The following is a 19,661-nucleotide window of genomic DNA, read 5'->3' as shown; positions in this document are numbered from 1 at the left end:
CTTTATGGCCTTAAACAGGCGATTTGTCAATGATATGCATGCCTTTCTTCTGTATTCTTGTCCAATGGATATCACCATTCTACATCTAATCATTCTCTTTTCCTCAAATTATCTTAATCTCACACCACAACCCTTCTCATTTATGTTGATAATAGTCTTAGTTGGTGATGATACTGCTGAAATTAATTATGTTACATCTTGTCTTGATTCTACTTCTAAAATCAAAGATCTTGGACATTTAAGATATTTCCTTGGGCTTGAAATTGCTTATAATGCTTCCGGAATACATTTTTGTCAACAAAGGTATATATTGGATCTGCTTTCTGATAATGGTATGCTTGTTTTCTTGTCCTATTTCGACTCCTATAGACTATCATACTCGTCTTCATTCCGCTTGAGGACTATTCTTTCGGATCCATCTATTTATAGGCGCTTAATGGTTGTCTTATCTACTTAACTAATACTCGCTTTGATATAGCTTATGCGATCCAACATCTCAGTCAGTTCATTTCTACTCTAAGAGCATATCATCATCAAACTGCTTTTTGTATTCTTCACCATTTGAAAGGTATCGAGGCCTGGCATATTTCTTGTTGCAAACAGTACCCTTCAACTAAAGGCTTTTAATGACTTGATTGGGCCCGATGTATTGATTCTAAATACTCCATCACTAGTTTTTCAGTATGTCTTGCTTCTTTTTTAATTTCTTAGCATTATAAGAAGCAATCAACTATTTCTCATAGTTCTTCAGAGGCAGAATATCGTGCCTTAGGCAAAATTCAGTAGTTGTCTTTTCTACTTAAAGAGTTTTTGTCTTCCTTACATTCAACTAGCGTTGATATATTATCACAATCAATCTGCAATACCAATTGCCTTTAATCCAATTTTTCATTAACACACTAAGCATATCAAAATTGATTGTGACATTGTCTGAGATTAAGTAACCAACGGTTTAATCAAGCTTTTGCCAATTTCTTATTCTGTACAACTTGCTAATGTATATATAAAAGCTTTATCTTCAACTCTCTTTCAGGCTATATGTAACAAGCTGGGAATGCTTGATATCCTTTCCAAACTTAAGAGTGGTTCTTAACCTATATATTGTTAGCAGTTTGTTATTTTTTGTTAGTCTCAATGTAACTTTTTATTAGTTGTCCGTCTTAATCAATTACGCATATGGCTTGTGTTTATTGAGTATATATACCATTACTCATTCATAATAATACAATACCTTTGTTGATCATTTATATATCTTGCTTTCTGATTGGTGTGCTACCTCCAATTACTTCTTTGCTTGTTTTGCTAATAGGTTAAACCATATTTAATATTATTTTTATAATTGAGGAACAATTGTTGATATAATGTGGGGAAATAATAACACTATAAAACCTCTTAAAAAGTGAAGATTACAAAATTTTAAATTGTCGACATGCAATACCTGTTGGTCTTCAGCGATTGAAAATTCATGTCAAGTATTGTGTCAGCAATGCATATTTTATCAATATTATCCTATTTTATTAAATGCAGAGAAGGAACGCATTTTGATGGTGCAAGGAGAAAACAAAGTTTTGACATGAGCGCAAGAGAACAAAGATGACAAGGCGTATCAGGCCCCAACTAACTTATTTTCAGCGTCAGTCAGACTCGAATCAAGTGCATTTTATTTACAGGTTTTCTTTCACACGGCTATACAAAAACTAAGGTAAAAGAAGACCAATGGTTGAGATGGATGTGTATAGGGGGCCTTTTAGGCAAAAATGATCTTGAGAATCAATGCAGCAGCATGATTTCAAGCGATAGTTGAATCCCATAATTTGGCTACCATTTCCACCTTATTGATAGCCTCTCCCTTTCCTGTACACAGTAGGGACATGGCCTCTATCGTAATCAATCCAACCTTGTCATTGCTACCCTAAGCAGACTGAAAAGTCACCTGCTCTGCGGTAGTTGTGTCATACTTGGCATTTGCCTCAGGCGTATCCTCTTCACTAGGTGGAACCAGCTGCCAAAACAGTGCTAAATACTTGTCCCAATCCTTCAGAATAGCCGCACCTTTGGTACTACCGGTTTTTTCCTTCATACAGAAATAATAAAATTTAATTGTGCATTATCATAATCAATTGATATCAAATTCTAAAAACAAGAATACATTTCTGCCTACTACATGAGTGTACATGTTAAATTCTTGTTTGTAAATAGGAGGACTTACAACATGAGCTTCAATCAGGCTCTTCAGTTGCATCTGCCCAACAGGGGCTGATACCCGTTGGATTTTTACAATTTCTCTGTTTACCTGTGAATTGATCTTAGATATAAGCATAACAAAACAATACCATGGTTTCTTTCAAGCAGCATAAATAAAAGGCTTTCTAGATATTATTATGTTCTAGAAGCATTTTCTTTCAAGGGGGAGGGGTAGTCTAAAATCGTTTGTGATTCAGAAAAATTCAGGTAAACTAAATAACTAATGCTACAAGATTTGTTAGAACTTACAAGCAAAGTTTTAAAGGAAGTTTTGGTGTTCCATGAAAAGGCACTTAGTGAGATTTGGGAAGATCTTCAAGCAGTAGTACAGTATAAGGTTTTCATAAACAGTTGAAAATGCTTCCCAAACCCATTGATTTATTATTATCTCACATTAGAGGGGGGAACAAGCGAATCCAGATAAGAACAAGAATTTTAATAGCCACGCATGCACTCATTTGTAAAAAGAAAAAAAGAGGAAACAGAAAGTAAAGTGAAATTGGTCTCGCGCAAACCTTGGGAATGAGAGTGTCGTCCTCATCAAGAATGTAAGCCAATCCTCCCGTCATTCCAGCAGCCACATTTCTACCCACTCTGTTAAGGTATAAAATATGTGATAGGCTCAGTATACCACAATTTTTTTCCAAAATAACAGATTTATTTTGTTTGTGCTTAAAAAGTGATTGAAGAGAAACAGAAGCCGAAAAAAAGCAAACTGCATTTTTAAATGTTTACCCAAACATATAAAATTTTTTACTAAGTTACACAAAGCGGGTTGGGGAAGAGGAAAAGAGTGGTACAGCTTGGATAAGAAATATTACTCACTTTCCCAAGACAACCACACAACCACCTGTCATGTACTCACAGCAATGATCTCCTGTGCCTTCAACCACAGCTTCAGCAAGAGAGTTTCTGACAGCAAATCTTTCCCCAGCTTTCCCTCTGACGAAGACCTGTCCACCAGTTGCCCCATACAAGCAAGTGTTCCCTACAATAGCTGCATCCTCAGGTTCAAACCCCGTCTTGTCAACAGGAGTGATAACCAACTCACCTCCAGCAATGCCCTGGCAATAGTCACAAATAAACATCAGAACATTATGCCTGAATTTCGTATCTAACTAAAAATTCAGAACAGATACCTCAAAAGAAAAGCATCCATTTCATTCATTATGGTCACAAAAAGGGTTCTTAATTCAAGATAAACCTATAGTGCACAACTAAATTACATTTGTCAAAAAACTATATCATCAAATCCTCGCTTTAATAAAGAAATTTGTCAAGAATTTTACTGATTGAGTACAGTACACAACTAGGATACAATAATTAAGTAACTAGGCCCCATACTCTCCACCAAATAAATGAATCATAGGCACAAATTTCATGTTTAATTTACTAAACCAGATCTTAGGCAACCCAAAGCAGCAGAGTTGTAGTAAGATACCTTCCCAACATAATCATTAGCCTCTCCTACCAGTCGAATGTTCATTCCAGGTGTCAGAAAGCAAGCAAATGACTGCCCAGCACTTCCTGTAAAACTGGAACAGGGAAAACATCTTTGTTAACTTTAATTTAAATACAAATATTGGATCTTAAGCTGTAAATTTAGACATCTTACGTTATATTCAACTGTCCTGCAAAACCAGTGTCACCATACTTCTTTGCAATGACACCAGCTATACGCCCACAAACAGCTCGATCAATGTTGTATATTTTTACAGTCTTATTAACCACCTTTTCATTTTGAATGGCATCTGCAACCTGGAAAATAACGTATTTAATATTTCTGGCTTGTGTGACTTTTTCTTATAAAGCACAGACAACCATTTTCCTCATCTCATTCCCATATTTTCTCAAAAAGAAAAAGACATAGTTAATTAAAAAGAGAAAAACAGGCACGTTTCAGAATTATAGGTGTTAGGAATTTGGCTCCATGAGAAAGTCAAGTAGGAATACTTTCCCCATTCAACACTTCAGACTCTCAATTTTCACTTTTTTACCCTTTTAATGAATTAAATTAACTTCACGAGACATAGATTGTTAAATTGTTAAGTGTTATTTTAATCAAAGAATAACATTTGTTTCAATAAATTTTTTTGAGAACTATGAAATCAACTCCAGGGAAATTAGATAACTAGCACTTCTTCCACGTGTAATACTACTTTAATAAGATAGAAATATAAGAGAAAACAAAATTTGTATTAAGTAAATTTTAGAATGATGGCAAGTGCAAACTCTGGAAAGTCATCATCCTGTCCACAATCTTGAGCACAGGAGTCCTAGCATTTGAGCACTGAATGTGATTGACATACAAACTGATCTAAAGAAGAAATATTGCCTAAAGGACGTCAATAATAGTTTTAAATTTTAATAACATCTATAGTTGTTTTACCTCTGGATCTGCTAGCAAACCATCATCCAGAACAGGACCATTGGTATGAGGCTCCTGGTTCCTAATTTCTGTACTGCTCCATTTAGATAATCCAGCACTCTGAAAATGAAAGGTTAATCACACAAAAGTAGTGATGCAGACAATTCAAATCAAAGGAAATTAATGAAAAGATATATATGACATAGGCAATTCGTACAGAGAGAATATAACTCAGATCTAGATGCTGAGTTTTTGCTAGAGATATGTCTCTTGGTTGCAACAAATCAGTCCGGCCAATAACATCATCCAATTTATCATACCCTAGTTGTGCCAATATGCCTCTTACCTGATAAGAAAACAATATTTATTCTAGAAAGGATGAGGAAATCATTACATAATCCAAATTTCAAAGTGTTAAACGAAAATTAAATCAATAACAGCAAGTCCGAAACAAGAAAAACTAAGATGAACTTGAAAGATATCAAAAGTGCCCCAAAATACCTCCTCAGCTACATACAAAAAGTAGTTGACAAGATCACCAGGTACACCAGGAAAGCGAGCCCGCAATTCTTCCCTCTGAAATGCAATGGTAAATTCATATTGGACAAATGACCAGTAATGATTATATTTAAGCATCAAATAACAAATCAGTCTTATAAGTACCTGACTAGCAACACCAACTGGGCAATTATTGGTGTGGCAAATGCGGGCCATAACACATCCAGTAGCGATCATTGCAACAGAACCAAAGCCATATTCATCAGCACCCATTATTGCTGCCATCATGACATCAACTCCGCTTCTAAATCCACCATCAACTCTGAGAATAACCCTTTCTCTAAGTCCATTTTCAATCAGTGTCTGCAAGAAAAATCATTCTCAATCAATTAGCACATAAAAAGGCGGACATAATGAAAATATATTTTAATCACACAATTTCGTGATTCAATTATGACCTGGTGAGATTCTGTAAGACCAAGTTCCCAAGGACCTCCTGCATGCTTGATGGAACTTATAGGGCTTGCTCCAGTTCCCCCATCATGTCCTGAAATCTGTAAATTGATCACATTATGATATGTTATGATTCACAAAGGAGAAATGCATATCCAAGAAACATAAATTGAAGGTAAAAAAATGTATTGAATTACAGGTCAAAGTAGACACCTGTATAATGTCAGCATTGCCCTTTGCAACTCCAGATGCAACAGTGCCAATTCCAGCTTCAGCCACCAGTTTTACGGACACCTTTGCCTTTGGATTCACCTGTTCAACCATAGATTTTTCTTCAGCACCTAATTACTAAATTCCAATGAGTAAAGAAAGCAAGAGTGTCACCTGATGAAGATCAAAGATCAATTGAGCAAGGTCCTCAATAGAATAAATGTCATGATGAGGAGGTGGAGATATAAGAGGAACTCCCGGTTTAGAATTTCTCAACCTTGCAATATACATGCTAACTTTTTTTCCAGGCAATTGTCCACCTTCACCGGGTTTTGCACCTTGTGCAATCTTGATTTCTAACTGATCAGCATTTGCCAAGAATGTTGGAGTGACACCAAACCTTCCTGAAGCAACCTGGAAAAACACAATACGTTTGAGGGAGGTTGTTAGTGTACAATTAATAGTTGTTAGTGTACATCTAATAGTTAGTGGTCAATTATGGTCAATGGTCAACCAAAGTCAATGGTTGACCATAGTCAATCATTATTAGTGTTATATTCCTGTGTAGTTGTACTCTCTGCATCTTGCAGTATAAATATATAGATGCACAGAACTCTTGTATGACACTTTTGATAATTCAATAAATTCAGTTCTGTTAAACATATGTCTCCTTTCTCTCGCTCTCGTGATTTTACAATTCATGACCATTAAATTAAAATCACATACATGCAAGGCATGAGCTAAACAAATCAGATCAATGTATATAATTAGGTTGACTAAATGTCAACATTCAGCAGGGAATAACAGTTTCCATATAGCTGTATGCTATAAAGATCTTGTAAAATTGTAAAATATTTAACTATAGAAAGAACCAAAGGACTTAGTTCGTCCATCCAACGAATTTCCCAGCATTACACAACTGGAATAATAACATTACTATAGTAAAAAAAAAAAAAAGTCATTGAAGATGCTTTAATTTTCAGTGAACTAACCTGCTTTATGGCACTAGTAGCAATATCCCCATTTTGAAGACCCTTAAGGTGTGGAAGTGTGGGAGAGTAACCATCAACAACATCTGTAAGTGGTTTCCAGCGAATAGGATCCTGAATGCAATACATAAATACATTGGATCATAGCTGAAATGCAAATTAGTTCAGAAAAAAAATGTAAAAGAATAAAATAAATTGCTTGTTGCTGAATATTAATGTATCAACACCAATAGTTATACTGGAACAAAAGTTATTATATTACCTCGCCACCTTCCCCTGAATTTGATTTTCCACCTAATCTGTTCATGGCAACTGCGATTGCTTCATGAGTTTCTCTGGAAATAGCTCCAAGTGACATTCCCCCAGTGCAAAACCTTTGCACAATAGACGAAGCAGGTTCAACCTTCCCCACAGGAATTGCAGCACGATCACTCTTGAATTCAAGAAGATCACGGAGAACCTGAAATGAACAATGGATATCTTACATTAACCTGTTTAATAAAATGTATTTTAACAGTATGAAAGTAGGATCTCCAGGAATCACATTCACAGGTCGATTAGCCAAATATTGCTGATAAACTGAAAAGGCGCTTTGACTTTTCTGACGAACAGCTTTGTGGAGCAACTTTGACATTTCTGGGTTATTTGCATGATACTCCCCTTTGAGAATGTAAAACAAAAACAGTCAATATATATAGCACCCAGAACAAGAGTGTGGTGAAAGAATGCAACTCCATTGATAAAGAAATGACACTCTTTCAGTTTTGTTCAAAAGCATAAAACAAAAGGACAACTGATTCCTTAAATTTAAATGGGAATCAGCACTGAACTCATACCTCCTGGTCTGGACTGTATAAATCCAAAATTTTCCAACCTTTTAGCTGTATCTTCAGAGAATGCCTTCACCCAGAAAGACAAAGTCTCTCTTGCCACCTGCACCGCATCAGAAGGGCAAAGTTTCAGAGTGATATTCATCACAATGAAAATTCACAAATACAAGTCCACGCTTGCATTGATGCTCTGTACATGAACACAGTCACAAACACTTGCGCAAAAGAAACAGTTCACAATTGTGCAAGGGTGTTGACTAACATAAGATTTTATAAGCTCGAAGAAGATGCAGTACAATTATTAAAAATGTAGCTGTGAAAGTAACTACTGCATGTAAGCAATACAGAAGTCGGTTCATTTTTTCCTCGTACTGTACATGTAACTGTACACTGTACCGTCCAATTTTCAATAGTTTGTGAATATGTTCAGTAAAGGAATACAAAGGAAACTGAAGCATATCCAGATTTGTGTCTACAAAGCAGGTCAAAAATGCACGGCATAAAAATTTGTGACTATGTCCTTTTTCGGTAACATTGATAAATTCACAAAATGATACATAAGTTAAAAATTTCAAACAACAAATATGTTGAAATAAAAAAAGAAAGGTCTAATGAAATTGGCAATGTGTAGCTAGCTGTACAACTACGATAATCTAGTGTTCTCAGGCACAGTGAACTAATTCATATTACCAGTTATAAAAATTTGAATTTTCATTCTCAGGCTTTAGTCAGTAATGTTCCTCACCTCATCAAAAGTCAATCCACCAATTTTCGACACACTTCCTCTGAATGCAAGATCAACAACTTCCTTTCCTAATCCATAGACTTCAAATATTTGTGCACCACAGTAACTATAAACAAGGAATTGAAAAAAAAAATTCCAAAAGCAAATCACCAAGGAAAGGAAAGAAAATAAATCATTAAAATATTAGATAAGCTACGTATCAAAATAACAAATTATTATACCAGCAGTATCTGGCATTAGTTGCCCTCTATTTCATTTATCACTTACCTTGAAAGCAATGAGATGCCCATTTTGGAAAGAATTTTAAGAAGACCAGCTTTGACAGCCTGAAATGCATGGAAAAACACATTAAAACATGCTAGTATTCCGAATACTATATACTATATTTGACCTATATTATTAGCATAAAAAACAGATGTATGAGATTAGTGAATTGTCAAATAAGATTAATCATCAGAGACCCACTTTTCACATTTTTATTTTCCCACGTTTACTAATGTCAAATTTAAAAATAGAATCTCCCTTTTTCTTTGTCATTATTAGGGAAAATTCATTCCGTATCCTACTTACTCTATTTTCCGTAATATGTTCAGATTTTCACTATTTCGTATAAAAGACCAAGAGTAAGGGTGGTTATTGGTGGTTAGTGTTTGTACTGCAAATCCACCAAATTATTTCATGTTCTTCTGTCGTTTAGGTTCTATTGCAGAGGAATGTAACCAGGTCTTTCTCGGTTTCTTTGATATTTATCTTCAATTTCCCTTCAATCTCACATAATCTTGATTCACTTTTCCCTTCTGTAAAAATGAGTTATCTCATTCAAAGTTATAGAATGAAACTCATTTTTCATGTATTAGTCAATCATTTTTAAACTACGCAGGTCTCCCATGTTTGCCATATTTAAAATAAAAATTAAATACCCAGGGAATATACATAGCCATCATAATTTCAAATAGATACACTAAAAACGAATGAAAAAGAATTAACTTTATTACTTTCATATCTGAAATAAAGCAAAAAGAGTGGTTTGAATTTGAGGACTAACTTTGCAATAGTTCTTTTGGGCCTGTTCAATTGATACAGTGGGCATCTTTCCATTCCTCATCAAATTAACAGTTTTATTACTCAAACGCCACTGCCGACATGTCTCCAATGCCAAGTATGGAGACACAGCACTGAAACAAACAAAACAAATATATCAGACTATGCATAAGAAAAGGTAAATGGATTATATACGCATTATTCCCATCTTCCATTGCTGCCACCAACTTATGCGAGGTAGAATTAATTTCAATAACACCAGTACACAATTGCTTCGTGTGGGGAAACAATTAGATTTATTCAAGTTTAAATGAAAATGTGGCTTCTTCAAAAACGTGTGAATACGTCTGTAACATAAACCCTGGGTTGTTATTATTTTGTCAATGTCATCTTTAGTTTTTTGTTTTATTTTCTCACCTTTATTTGATGATATTTGAGGTCCTATTTGAGCTCATTTCAATAACACCAGTAAACAATTGTTCAGTATAGGGAAAAGAATTAGATTTATTCAAGTTTAAATGAAAAAATGACTTCTGGACAAGTGTAAGAATACAACTGCAACATAAACCCTGGGTTGTTTTATTTTATCAATATCATCAGTGTTTTCTTTTATTGTGTCACCTTTATTTGGTGATATTTGAGGTCCTATTTGAGTTTGTCCAACCTATGGTTTTTTGTATTTAGTACCTTTTCCAATGAGTATTCTCGTTGTGGTTGCGTATTTTTTATTTTCTATTGAAAAACCATTTTGATGTTTCTTTCAAATTAATGGAATTCATAATTAGTTCGTCTCTTGAATTAAAATTTTGCATGTTAACAATACCTACCAACATATGTCTTCCCAGTTGCATAATTTCTAAGCTCGTAGGGTATCTTTCATTAAACACCCAAACACCATAAAGAAATGAGTTTCCAATGCAATAACTGCCATTTGGTTGAAACAACTCATGACCCTCCTTCCCTAGAATGTTCCTCTTTGCTTCTACGGTGATGTACTTCGTACAGTGTGCTAATGTCTTTGCTAGTGTTACCGTCTTTGCTAGAGTTATCATCTTCAAGGCCAACCTGTTTCTTTCTATTTGCACCATTAAAGAAGGTTCTCTAAATGCTATCCCCATTGTTCAAACTCAAGTATTGCCTCTAATCCACCTCCACAAATCGCCTACCATAGGTGGGCATAATACTCATCAATAGTCTCACCTATTGATCCTACATCATCATTTTCTGTTCCAGATGCCCTTTCAACAATGTTACTTCCACCTAACCTTTCTATAGTCCTTTGCAGAGGTATTTGATTTCCTTGTAATTATAACCCTTTAGAAGAGTTCACCCTTAATTATGATTATTGATCTTTGTCTTATTTCTCCTTAAGAAGTGGATTTTAAACCCAATTCAATCTCACAAAAACCAACTTGTAAAGTGGGGTTTGCACCCAACAAACCCACTTAGCCAAACTAGACATCTGGAGTGTGAGATTAGATATTCGTAGGTAGTCCAACAAGTGGCGTAGTAGGCTTAACAAATCTCAGTAGGATAGACTCTGATACCATTTTAAAACGTGAATTTTAAGCCTAACTTAACTTTATAAAAATGGCTTATAACCTCGTAAAACTAGCTTGTAAAGATGAGATTTGCATATCCTTATATACTATAATTTAGTCATATCTCAAGTTGAATTGTGGGATCTCAAACACTCGTTAATCTCAACTTTAGATTTTTTTTGTCTCCTCTAAAGTCTATAGAAGTCAGCCTATTCCTTTTGGGCAAAAAATTCATCCCCTCTTTTGACAAAGACATCTTGTCCTTGTGGCCAACATCACCTCTGGTTGGCTATTTCTTGCTATGGGTTATCTTTCATGTTGAGTTGCCAGAGGTTGATATAGATGAGCCCCAAGGTTTTTCAACTTTAGGTGACTCTTGCCTATCAACTCTAATGTTCCCTATATGGTTCGAAGTTGCATCCTCATGTCTTGGTTGACTACTTGAACACTATCTTACATCATTTTAGCATGACTCATTGTGAAGCTAATCACTCAATAATATCCATCCACTTTTTATCTGGCCTATGCATTTATATACTTATCTATGTTGATGACATTGTCATTATTGCCAATAGAATCTATTTCATATGAAAGACTTGTTGAGTCTACTAAAACTTCTTAAAGTTGCTCAATCTCCCTTTGAAAGCATGCATTGAATATATTGACTAAGATTGAAATGCTTTGTTGTAGTTATACCCCTATGGATGCCAATGTGAAGCTTTTTCATATAAAGGGGGCTTAAACTTTTTAGTCTTGCTCAATCTCCATATGGTATTGTTATTTCCTAATGAAAGCGTGCATTGAACATCTTGATTGAGACCAACATGCTTTATTGTAGTGATACTCCTATGGATGTCAATGTGAAGCTTCTTTCAAATCAAGGGGAGCCCTTGGAAGAACTAGAAGGACATCAATGTCTTGGAGGCATACATTTCCTTACCCTTACTAGACCAAACATCACCTTTGTTGTTAGCATGGTGAGTCAACTCCTTAACGCTACTTGAGTTATTGACATGATATTTACAATAGTGCTTTCGATTGAGGATCATTATATGAAAACAAAGGCAATGCAATAGTTGTCTCCAATTCTAATGCTGATTGGAAAGGACTAAGCTTAGATATGAGCTCAACTTTTGGATTTAGTGTTCCTATTGGAGGGAATATGATCTCATAGGGAATCATGGAGACATTGTAAATCACTTTATTATCCGCATTGCCTCATATTCGATCTTCCATGGGTGGACCAAATACATTAATTTACACTTGGTTAGAGAGAAGGTGATCTCAGAGGAAATCACCACCAATCATTTTGTTAGCTCCATAGACCAAATAAGAGACATGTTCACTAAAGCTGTCAAAATCTCACATGTTGAATACATTAGTAACAAGTTTGGCTCAAATGACATATATTCTTAGGCTTGAGGGGGAGTGTTAGACATATGCTTTAATTATATGTAAAAATTTAAATATAGACAAATTTTATTTCTAGTGATTATGGATTTCCTTACATTTTATTTCCTTAATTATATCCCTGGTTGTACCAGTATTGGATTATAAATAATGAATTATATATGTGGGCACAGGACATTTGTACATTGTCAAATAATGAATTATAGACATGCTTTAATTATATGTAAAGAGTTAAATATAGAAATTTATTTCTAGTGATTATGGATTTCCTTGCATTTTATTTCCTTAACTATATCCCTGGTTGTACCAGTATTGGATTATAAATAATGAATTATATATGTGGGCACACGATATTTGTACATTGTCAAAGAAACAGAAAATAAAATTCGTCAACCTATACTAGGCCAAGTAACATTGAGACTAGTAAATGAAAATTAGATCGCCTAACATACTCCAAATATAAAATAACAATCACGAAGAAACCACAAATGAAAACACTACGTCTAACAGAGACTTGAGTGAGGACATTAAATAACCTTGCACCATATCCTATTAAGCATGCAAACTGATGAGTGCTAAAGCACTGGGCAGTATCTGCTATAATTGAAGCTGATGTCCGCAGGCCATTCAAGATAAGATGCTGATGAACAGTACCAACAGCAAGAAGAATTGGAATTGCCGGATGTGTTGGTTCCTAGGACCAAAAAGAAGGGAATACATTATTAGTTCAGATACACAAATCCAAAAACGTATTATATGTACCATATAGGAAGCATATAAGAATTCATGCTCGCATGAGAGGTGCTAATCTTGACCACACAATCATAATGGAGGGTTAAACTTAGACTTAAAAATAAAACAATCTTGACCATGAATGCATAGCCAAGATTTTCTCTTATCACTACATATGCCTTATGTTTGTGTAAATGAAGTCAACTAAAGAGCCAACTGCTCAAAGGGAATCTAAATGAATAAAACTACTTGCCAGCTAAATGATATATCAGATATTTCTCATTATTAGATATTGATTTTGTTCCTTATTATTGTATCTCTTTTTCATTATAAATAAGAATACACATGTGTATCCAACACACGGAATTCATTATATTCCTTCTCGATTTATAATGGTTTGTTTGTGCATGGAAAAAATATATGCTAAGGGTCTAGCCATCAGAGAAGGATGAACAATCATTGGGCTGGACAACTCAAGTTGCCAAGTAAATTATCTTTGGTTTAGGCATCGTTTAGGCCATGACTCTGCCTCATGTGAGATTAATAGCACTTCAATTGTGAAGCAGCAAGAGAACTTAAAGTTGTGGGAGGTAAAAGTCAGGTTAAGGGTTTTATAAGGTTATAGCAGAGGAATAAGTTTTAAGGTGAAATGAAAAGGAATGATGAAGAAAACGAAGTTATCATGTGCGGAAGCAGCTTGGTTCTGTACTTGCCGGTAATAGTATAAACATTAGTGTGTTTGGATGAAATGTTTGTAATGAAAGAGGAAATATGTCGCATATGGTATTTCTAATGAATGTTACGAGATTGGCTTGGGAGACTATTTATAGGAGCAAGATTGATAGGAATCATGGAATTCTAATAGGAACTTAGGTGTTATGGGATACCTAAGTCCCACATCGAGCAGTAAGGGATGTTCGGTAATATATTTAAATGTTTAGTTTTTCCCCCTAAATAGCTAGCTTTTGAGGATGAGTTCCCCGGTGATTGAATAACCCACCCAGCATCCCTTACTTACTGGATGGGAGACTTTGCACCTCATAGCACTCAGGTACAGATGAGTTCTTTTAGGTAGGTGCCTAGACAAGGAATGTTAAGTGAGGATTCATAACTATAAGGGGAATGCCTAGCACTCCTATTTGTAAATAACTTCACTTGATATCACAAATTCAACAGTCTTTATCAATTCATATGTAGAAAAAAAAAAAAATAGCTCCAGAACATTTTCACTTTAAACAAATTTGAATTGATAATCAAATTAAAAAATGAGGAGGACTTGTCATCATCATTTGCAGAGAAAATAGTATATCATGTCTCATCTAATTACACATGTACCAAATTATTGCTTTTTCTATCATCAAAAAGAGAAATTCAGCACTGCTTATATGTGTGTGTGTGTGTATAACTAACATTCTGTGGAAAGAAGTAGGTGTCAAATTAAAAAACGAGGAGGACTTCTTGTCATCATCTTTTGCAGACAAAAAAGCATATCATGTCTCATCTAATTACACATGTACCAAATTATTGCTTTTATTATTGGGTTAAGTATGTTTTTAGTCCCTAAACTTTGGTCCAAAATTGGAATTCGTCCCTCGTCGAAACTTTGATAAATTTTGGTTCCTAAACTTTAAAAATGAATGAATATAGTTCTTTTAACCCAATTTTGTTAACTCTTTTTTAAGTTTCGAACGCATTTCTCAGTAAATATTGGAGTTGTTTACGCCGTCTGACACATTCTCGAGTCAATATTTACTGAGAAATGTGTTCGAAACGTAAGAAAAAGTTAATAAAATTGGGTTAAAAGGACTATATTCATTGATTTTTAAAGTTTAGGGACCAAAATTTATCAAAGTTTTGACCAGGGACGAATTCCAATTTTGAGTCAAAGTTCAAGGACTAAAAACATACTTAACCCTTTATTATTCACCAAAAAGAGAAAAACATCACTGCTTATATGTGTCTGTGTGTGTGTGTGTGTGTATATAACAAACATTCTGTGGAAAGAAGTAGGTGCCCTTAGACGGTCCATACCAGTGTCTCTGAACGGTCTGATAGAACAAGCAACTGGGAACCGTTTCTGACAGCTTCATCTGCAGCCTCGCAAAGCTTATTTAATGCTTTCTCCAAAGAACCTTCAATGCCCTTAGTTATATCAAAAAATGCAGGTAACACTTGTGGTTTTAACTGGGAATCTTTTAGTAATGATTCAAGCTCCCCTTCGTTCAATACTGGACTGGACAACATAACCTGCTCCAAAACACACCATCATCTCGTGGGCAAGAAAAGATAACAAAATCAAATGTGTTACTCGGCAATGGCAAACTAAATATTACAGATGCATGCTAAGATACCTGTGAAGCATTATCTGGCCCAACTTCCAATAAATTCCCTCTTTTCCCTATATTCACTTCAAGAGACATAACCAATCCTTCTCGAAGAGGATCAATTGCAGGATTCGTAACCTGTACTTTGGAAAACAGAAAATTGGGGTGGTGGCATCAGAGTGAATTAAAGAACATTATCAAGAAATTTTACATGCAAATATCAATAAGAATAGTAAATCCAAACCAAAAACTTATACAACATCAAACATAACTTCCCAATATGGTTCTGTAAATATGCATATTAAACCCCATCTCAGCAGTGCCATCTTTCTTTAGTCAGTCACGGTGAATAAAGTATACAGAAGCAACAAAAATCAGGATGCAAAAGACTTGTCTTTTTAAACAAATACAGTCAACACTAGTCACTAATTTGGAGATTCTATAGGTCCAGGAATGATGCAGAAAAATAATTATCAAGCGCTACTGATAATTTATCAAGTCAAGTAAATGTACTTATGCCTAGAACTGCTAAAGAGTATATGGTTTTCTGTATTTCATGATGATAAAGACCCACTCCTTAAAAGTTTAGAAAAAGGAATCAAAGGAAGAAAAAACACACTGATGTATTTATTATACTGTAAACGAAATCGTGAAATAGAAGGATAACAAATCCCACCCAGAGCTATGCTCCTCTCTAGAGTAACACCAATGGTTCCTCTCCTCTCTCAGCCCAAAAAACACCTCTCCCCCACACTTTACAAAATTGAATATCAAATAGAATCTCCCCCATTCCCCTCCTGATTTCTCTCTCCTCTAACTACCTGCCACCTCAACCCTTGGATCCTTCTTTCTCACATACACTTTTCCCCACCATGCCTTGGTACCATCGTGGGCTTGAGGTTGAGGGAGCCCACTCATTCTTTGGGCCTTATCAATACTCTCCTCTTGAAGAATTGTCTTGTCCTCAAGACTGAGTTCAGGAAATTGACTTCTAATTGAAACTTCATCTTCCCATGTAGCCTCCTCTGTTGTTTTCCCCTTCCAATGGATGAGCCATTGATTCATTCAATCTCTCTTCTTCATAACACTGTGGGAAGCTAGAATCGATAGCGGTTCAATTATTTCAGCATCATCATCCTCTAACCCGGTAGGTAATTCTTCCCTTGTCTTATAGTCCCCCACTGCTTTCTTGAGGAGGGACACATGAAAAACAAGATGTATCCTTGATGATGGAGGCAACTTTAAATGATAAGCAACCTCACCTATCCTTTCCATAATTTGAAAAGGACCATAATACCTAGCACTCAGCTTCGGGCATATCTTGGCCACCATCGAATTCTGTCTATGTGGCTTGAGCTTCAAAAATACCATTTCTCCTACCTCGAAGCTTATATTTGTTCTATGTTTATCAGCTTGAGCCTTCATTCGACCTTGAGCTCTCAACAAGTGATTCTTTAGCTGCTTTAAAGCCTCATCCCGATCCAATAACTCCCTCTGCACTCCTTTTACTCTGACTTCCCCCGGTACACTCCGCACAATTAGGGGAGGCCTACATCCGTACACCGCTTCAAATGGGGTAGTACCTGTTGACTCATGATATGTCGTGTTGAACCAATATTCTGCCCATGGAAGCCATAAAGCCCACCCTTTCGGTTGGTCAGTTATGAAACAACGTAAATATGTTTCCAAACATCGATTAACAACCTCAGTCTGGCCATCTGATTGGGGATGGTATGCGGTACTCATTTGCAATGTTGTTCCTTGTATCCTGAAAAATTCTTTCCAAAATCCGCTCATAAATATTGAATCCCTGTCACTAACAATAGAATTTGGGAGGCCGTGGAGTCTTACCACCTCTCTTACAAAAATTTCTACTATTCCCCTAGCTGTATACGGATGTTTCAAGGGCACAAAATGGCTGTACTTTGTTAATCTGTCCACAACAACAATAATGGCTTCGAACCCTCTTGAAGTCAAGGCTAATGTCCTCCCAAATTCTTTTTGGAATTGGAAGTGGATGCAACAATCCTCCAGGTGATGTCATCATATATTTTTGGCGTTGACATGTGTCACAAGTTCGAACAAACTTCAATACATCATTTTTCATTCCTTCCCAATATAAGTTGGTTGCCACACGCCTATAGGTTCTATAAAACCCTGACTGCCCTGCTTGTGGGGTTGCGTGGAATTCCTCTAATAACTTAGGAATCCACGAGGACTTTTCATCAATGACTAATTTGTCCTTAAATAGTAACACTCCTTGCTTGTATGTAAATCCAAGATAGGCTTATGTTCCCCTTTGCAATTCTGATATTTTTTTCCATTTATCACTGTCATGCACATCGGCCATTAATGCTTGATAATCCAACCAAACAGGAATATAGATCATACTATTCAGTTCCAATCCTTCTTTGCTTCTCGAGAGAGCATCTGCACCTTTGTTCTCTTGTCCTGGTTTATAAATAATCTCAAAATTGTACCCCAATAATTTAGCCACCCAATTTTGTTGATCCCCATTAGTTATCCTTTGCTGTAACAATTATTTCAAGCTCTTTTGATCAGAAAATACCTTAAATGCCCTCCCTAGCAAGTAAGGCCTCCGGTGTTGGATAGCTAGAACCAATGCCATCAACTCCTTCTCATACGCAGACTTAGATAAGTTTCTTGACCCCAAGACTTTGCTATAGTAAGCCACTGGTTGACAATTTTGCATTAGGATGGCTCCAATTCCAGTCCCGAATGCATCACATTCTAATTCAAATTCTTTCTCAAAATTGGGTAGCCTTAATAGCGGTGCAGTTGTAATTTTTTTCTTCAACTCTTCAAAAGCTCTCAAGGCACTTTCATTCCACATGAACACATCTCCCACATACCCTTTATCCCAAACACCTACCCAACCCATTACCAACTTTCCCCTTACAATCCAACTCGGATTATATATATATATATATATATATATATATATATATATATATATATAAGCTAGGCTGCATCAATAAAGCATATGAAATTTGTCCAAGTCATCTGTATGGGTACATGCATTTGGAATGCAACCAATCATAATTCTTTGACACTGCAAAAGACATACTCCACTACACAATCTATACCTGAATGTCAATTACGAGTTCCACACATAGAGGTTCTCCCACCTAATAGCCTAGTCTTTTTTGGGTTGGACTCTCCTATTGTGCTGAAGTCTTCTAGGGTCAAGGCACCCAAATCCCAGTGATGTCCATGGCTTTCTTAGTTCATAATTCACTTCAACAAGATCATCTAACATGACTTAAGTGATGCATATTAGCAAGCTCTTTCATCAAAACAGTTTTCCATGTGTCCACATCCCACCCCCAAAAAACAAAATAAGAATGAAAAGAATAGCCATTTTCAAAACAAATGCACAGAAAATGGGAGAAGCAGATGTAAAAATCTGAGTGCAAGAATGCCCACCAACACAATACCTCAGCTCATCTGGCATTGGACTAAACCATTAGTGAATTAGTTCAGAAATATAGAAACACACAAATAGATAGGGATATGCAGAGAGCCTGCGCAGTGATACACAATGAATCATAGACAAACAACAGTATCATGCAATGACAAAAATCCCATGACATTGTGAAAAAACAATAACACATTTTACATCAAACATGATCAAGACAAATGAGATAAGTAACTTTCCACTACCATAGCAAAACTTTGTCAGAGAACAAAGCAAATCAATTTATAAAAGAAATTGTAGGAAAGTACTCTGGCTTACCTGTGCAAACCGTTGCTTGAAATAATCAAAAAGCATGTGAGGTTTCTGAGACAATGCTGCCAGGGGAATATCATCTCCCATACAAAATGTGGGCTCCTTTCCTTGAGAAGCCATACTTTCAATCACCATTTGGACATCTTCACTAGAGTAGCCAAATGCCCTGGTGGTAGCACAAAAGATGAGAAAAGTAATAGCAATATGGGATGTTGTATTCTAAGCATCAATAAAAAAGCAAACACTCTCTTATCAACATGCTATAGAACATTAGCTGGTAGGACATTCAGCATTAGCTTATGGAAACCAGCCACAATCTACTAATGTTGATCCTGATAAAACAAAAGACAATAGCAACAACACAATCTACTAATGTTGATCCTGATAAAACAAAAGACAATAGCAACAACAATAATACCACTGGGTGAGGTTTTTCATATGAATTTAGGCAATACCATAATGCCCTATCAATAAATAATAAGTCATGTCTATAGACAAACTACTGACTTCTAAATCTTAACAGTT

The 19,661-nt window shown here is 35.6% G+C and overlaps 1 protein-coding gene across 2 annotated transcripts in view; it reads right to left on the bottom strand.

Moving 5' to 3' along the window:
• Positions 1 to 1,594: 1,594 nt before the first annotated feature.
• Positions 1,595 to 19,661, bottom strand: part of LOC114186821 (ferredoxin-dependent glutamate synthase, chloroplastic) — a 32,847-nt gene continuing 14,780 nt past the window's right edge. For both annotated transcript variants that reach the window (XM_028074860.2, XM_028074869.2), the window contains exons 10-33: positions 19,143 to 19,302; positions 15,413 to 15,523; positions 15,093 to 15,308; positions 12,866 to 13,023; positions 9,383 to 9,512; positions 8,605 to 8,663; positions 8,338 to 8,443; positions 7,599 to 7,695; positions 7,307 to 7,422; positions 7,025 to 7,222; positions 6,766 to 6,876; positions 5,948 to 6,187; positions 5,777 to 5,875; positions 5,569 to 5,664; positions 5,276 to 5,473; positions 5,114 to 5,188; positions 4,830 to 4,958; positions 4,634 to 4,732; positions 3,860 to 4,002; positions 3,686 to 3,779; positions 3,070 to 3,308; positions 2,760 to 2,838; positions 2,210 to 2,293; positions 1,595 to 2,074 (exon numbers count right to left, since the gene is read on the bottom strand). In XM_028074860.2, coding sequence (XP_027930661.1) covers positions 1,913 to 2,074; positions 2,210 to 2,293; positions 2,760 to 2,838; positions 3,070 to 3,308; positions 3,686 to 3,779; positions 3,860 to 4,002; positions 4,634 to 4,732; positions 4,830 to 4,958; positions 5,114 to 5,188; positions 5,276 to 5,473; positions 5,569 to 5,664; positions 5,777 to 5,875; positions 5,948 to 6,187; positions 6,766 to 6,876; positions 7,025 to 7,222; positions 7,307 to 7,422; positions 7,599 to 7,695; positions 8,338 to 8,443; positions 8,605 to 8,663; positions 9,383 to 9,512; positions 12,866 to 13,023; positions 15,093 to 15,308; positions 15,413 to 15,523; positions 19,143 to 19,302 — 3,199 coding nt within the window. In that variant the 3' untranslated portion in view covers positions 1,595 to 1,912. The remainder of the gene's footprint in view (positions 2,075 to 2,209; positions 2,294 to 2,759; positions 2,839 to 3,069; positions 3,309 to 3,685; positions 3,780 to 3,859; positions 4,003 to 4,633; positions 4,733 to 4,829; positions 4,959 to 5,113; positions 5,189 to 5,275; positions 5,474 to 5,568; positions 5,665 to 5,776; positions 5,876 to 5,947; positions 6,188 to 6,765; positions 6,877 to 7,024; positions 7,223 to 7,306; positions 7,423 to 7,598; positions 7,696 to 8,337; positions 8,444 to 8,604; positions 8,664 to 9,382; positions 9,513 to 12,865; positions 13,024 to 15,092; positions 15,309 to 15,412; positions 15,524 to 19,142; positions 19,303 to 19,661) is intronic.

The sequence above is a fragment of the Vigna unguiculata genome, chromosome 1, assembly GCF_037176805.1.
Source record: "Vigna unguiculata cultivar grain cowpea cultivar isolate G323 ecotype 2 chromosome 1, ASM3717680v1, whole genome shotgun sequence".
In the NCBI taxonomy this organism is placed as follows: domain Eukaryota; kingdom Viridiplantae; phylum Streptophyta; class Magnoliopsida; order Fabales; family Fabaceae; genus Vigna; species Vigna unguiculata.
Note: the sequence above shows the minus strand (reverse complement) of the source record. Positions and strands in the feature narration are given on the sequence as shown.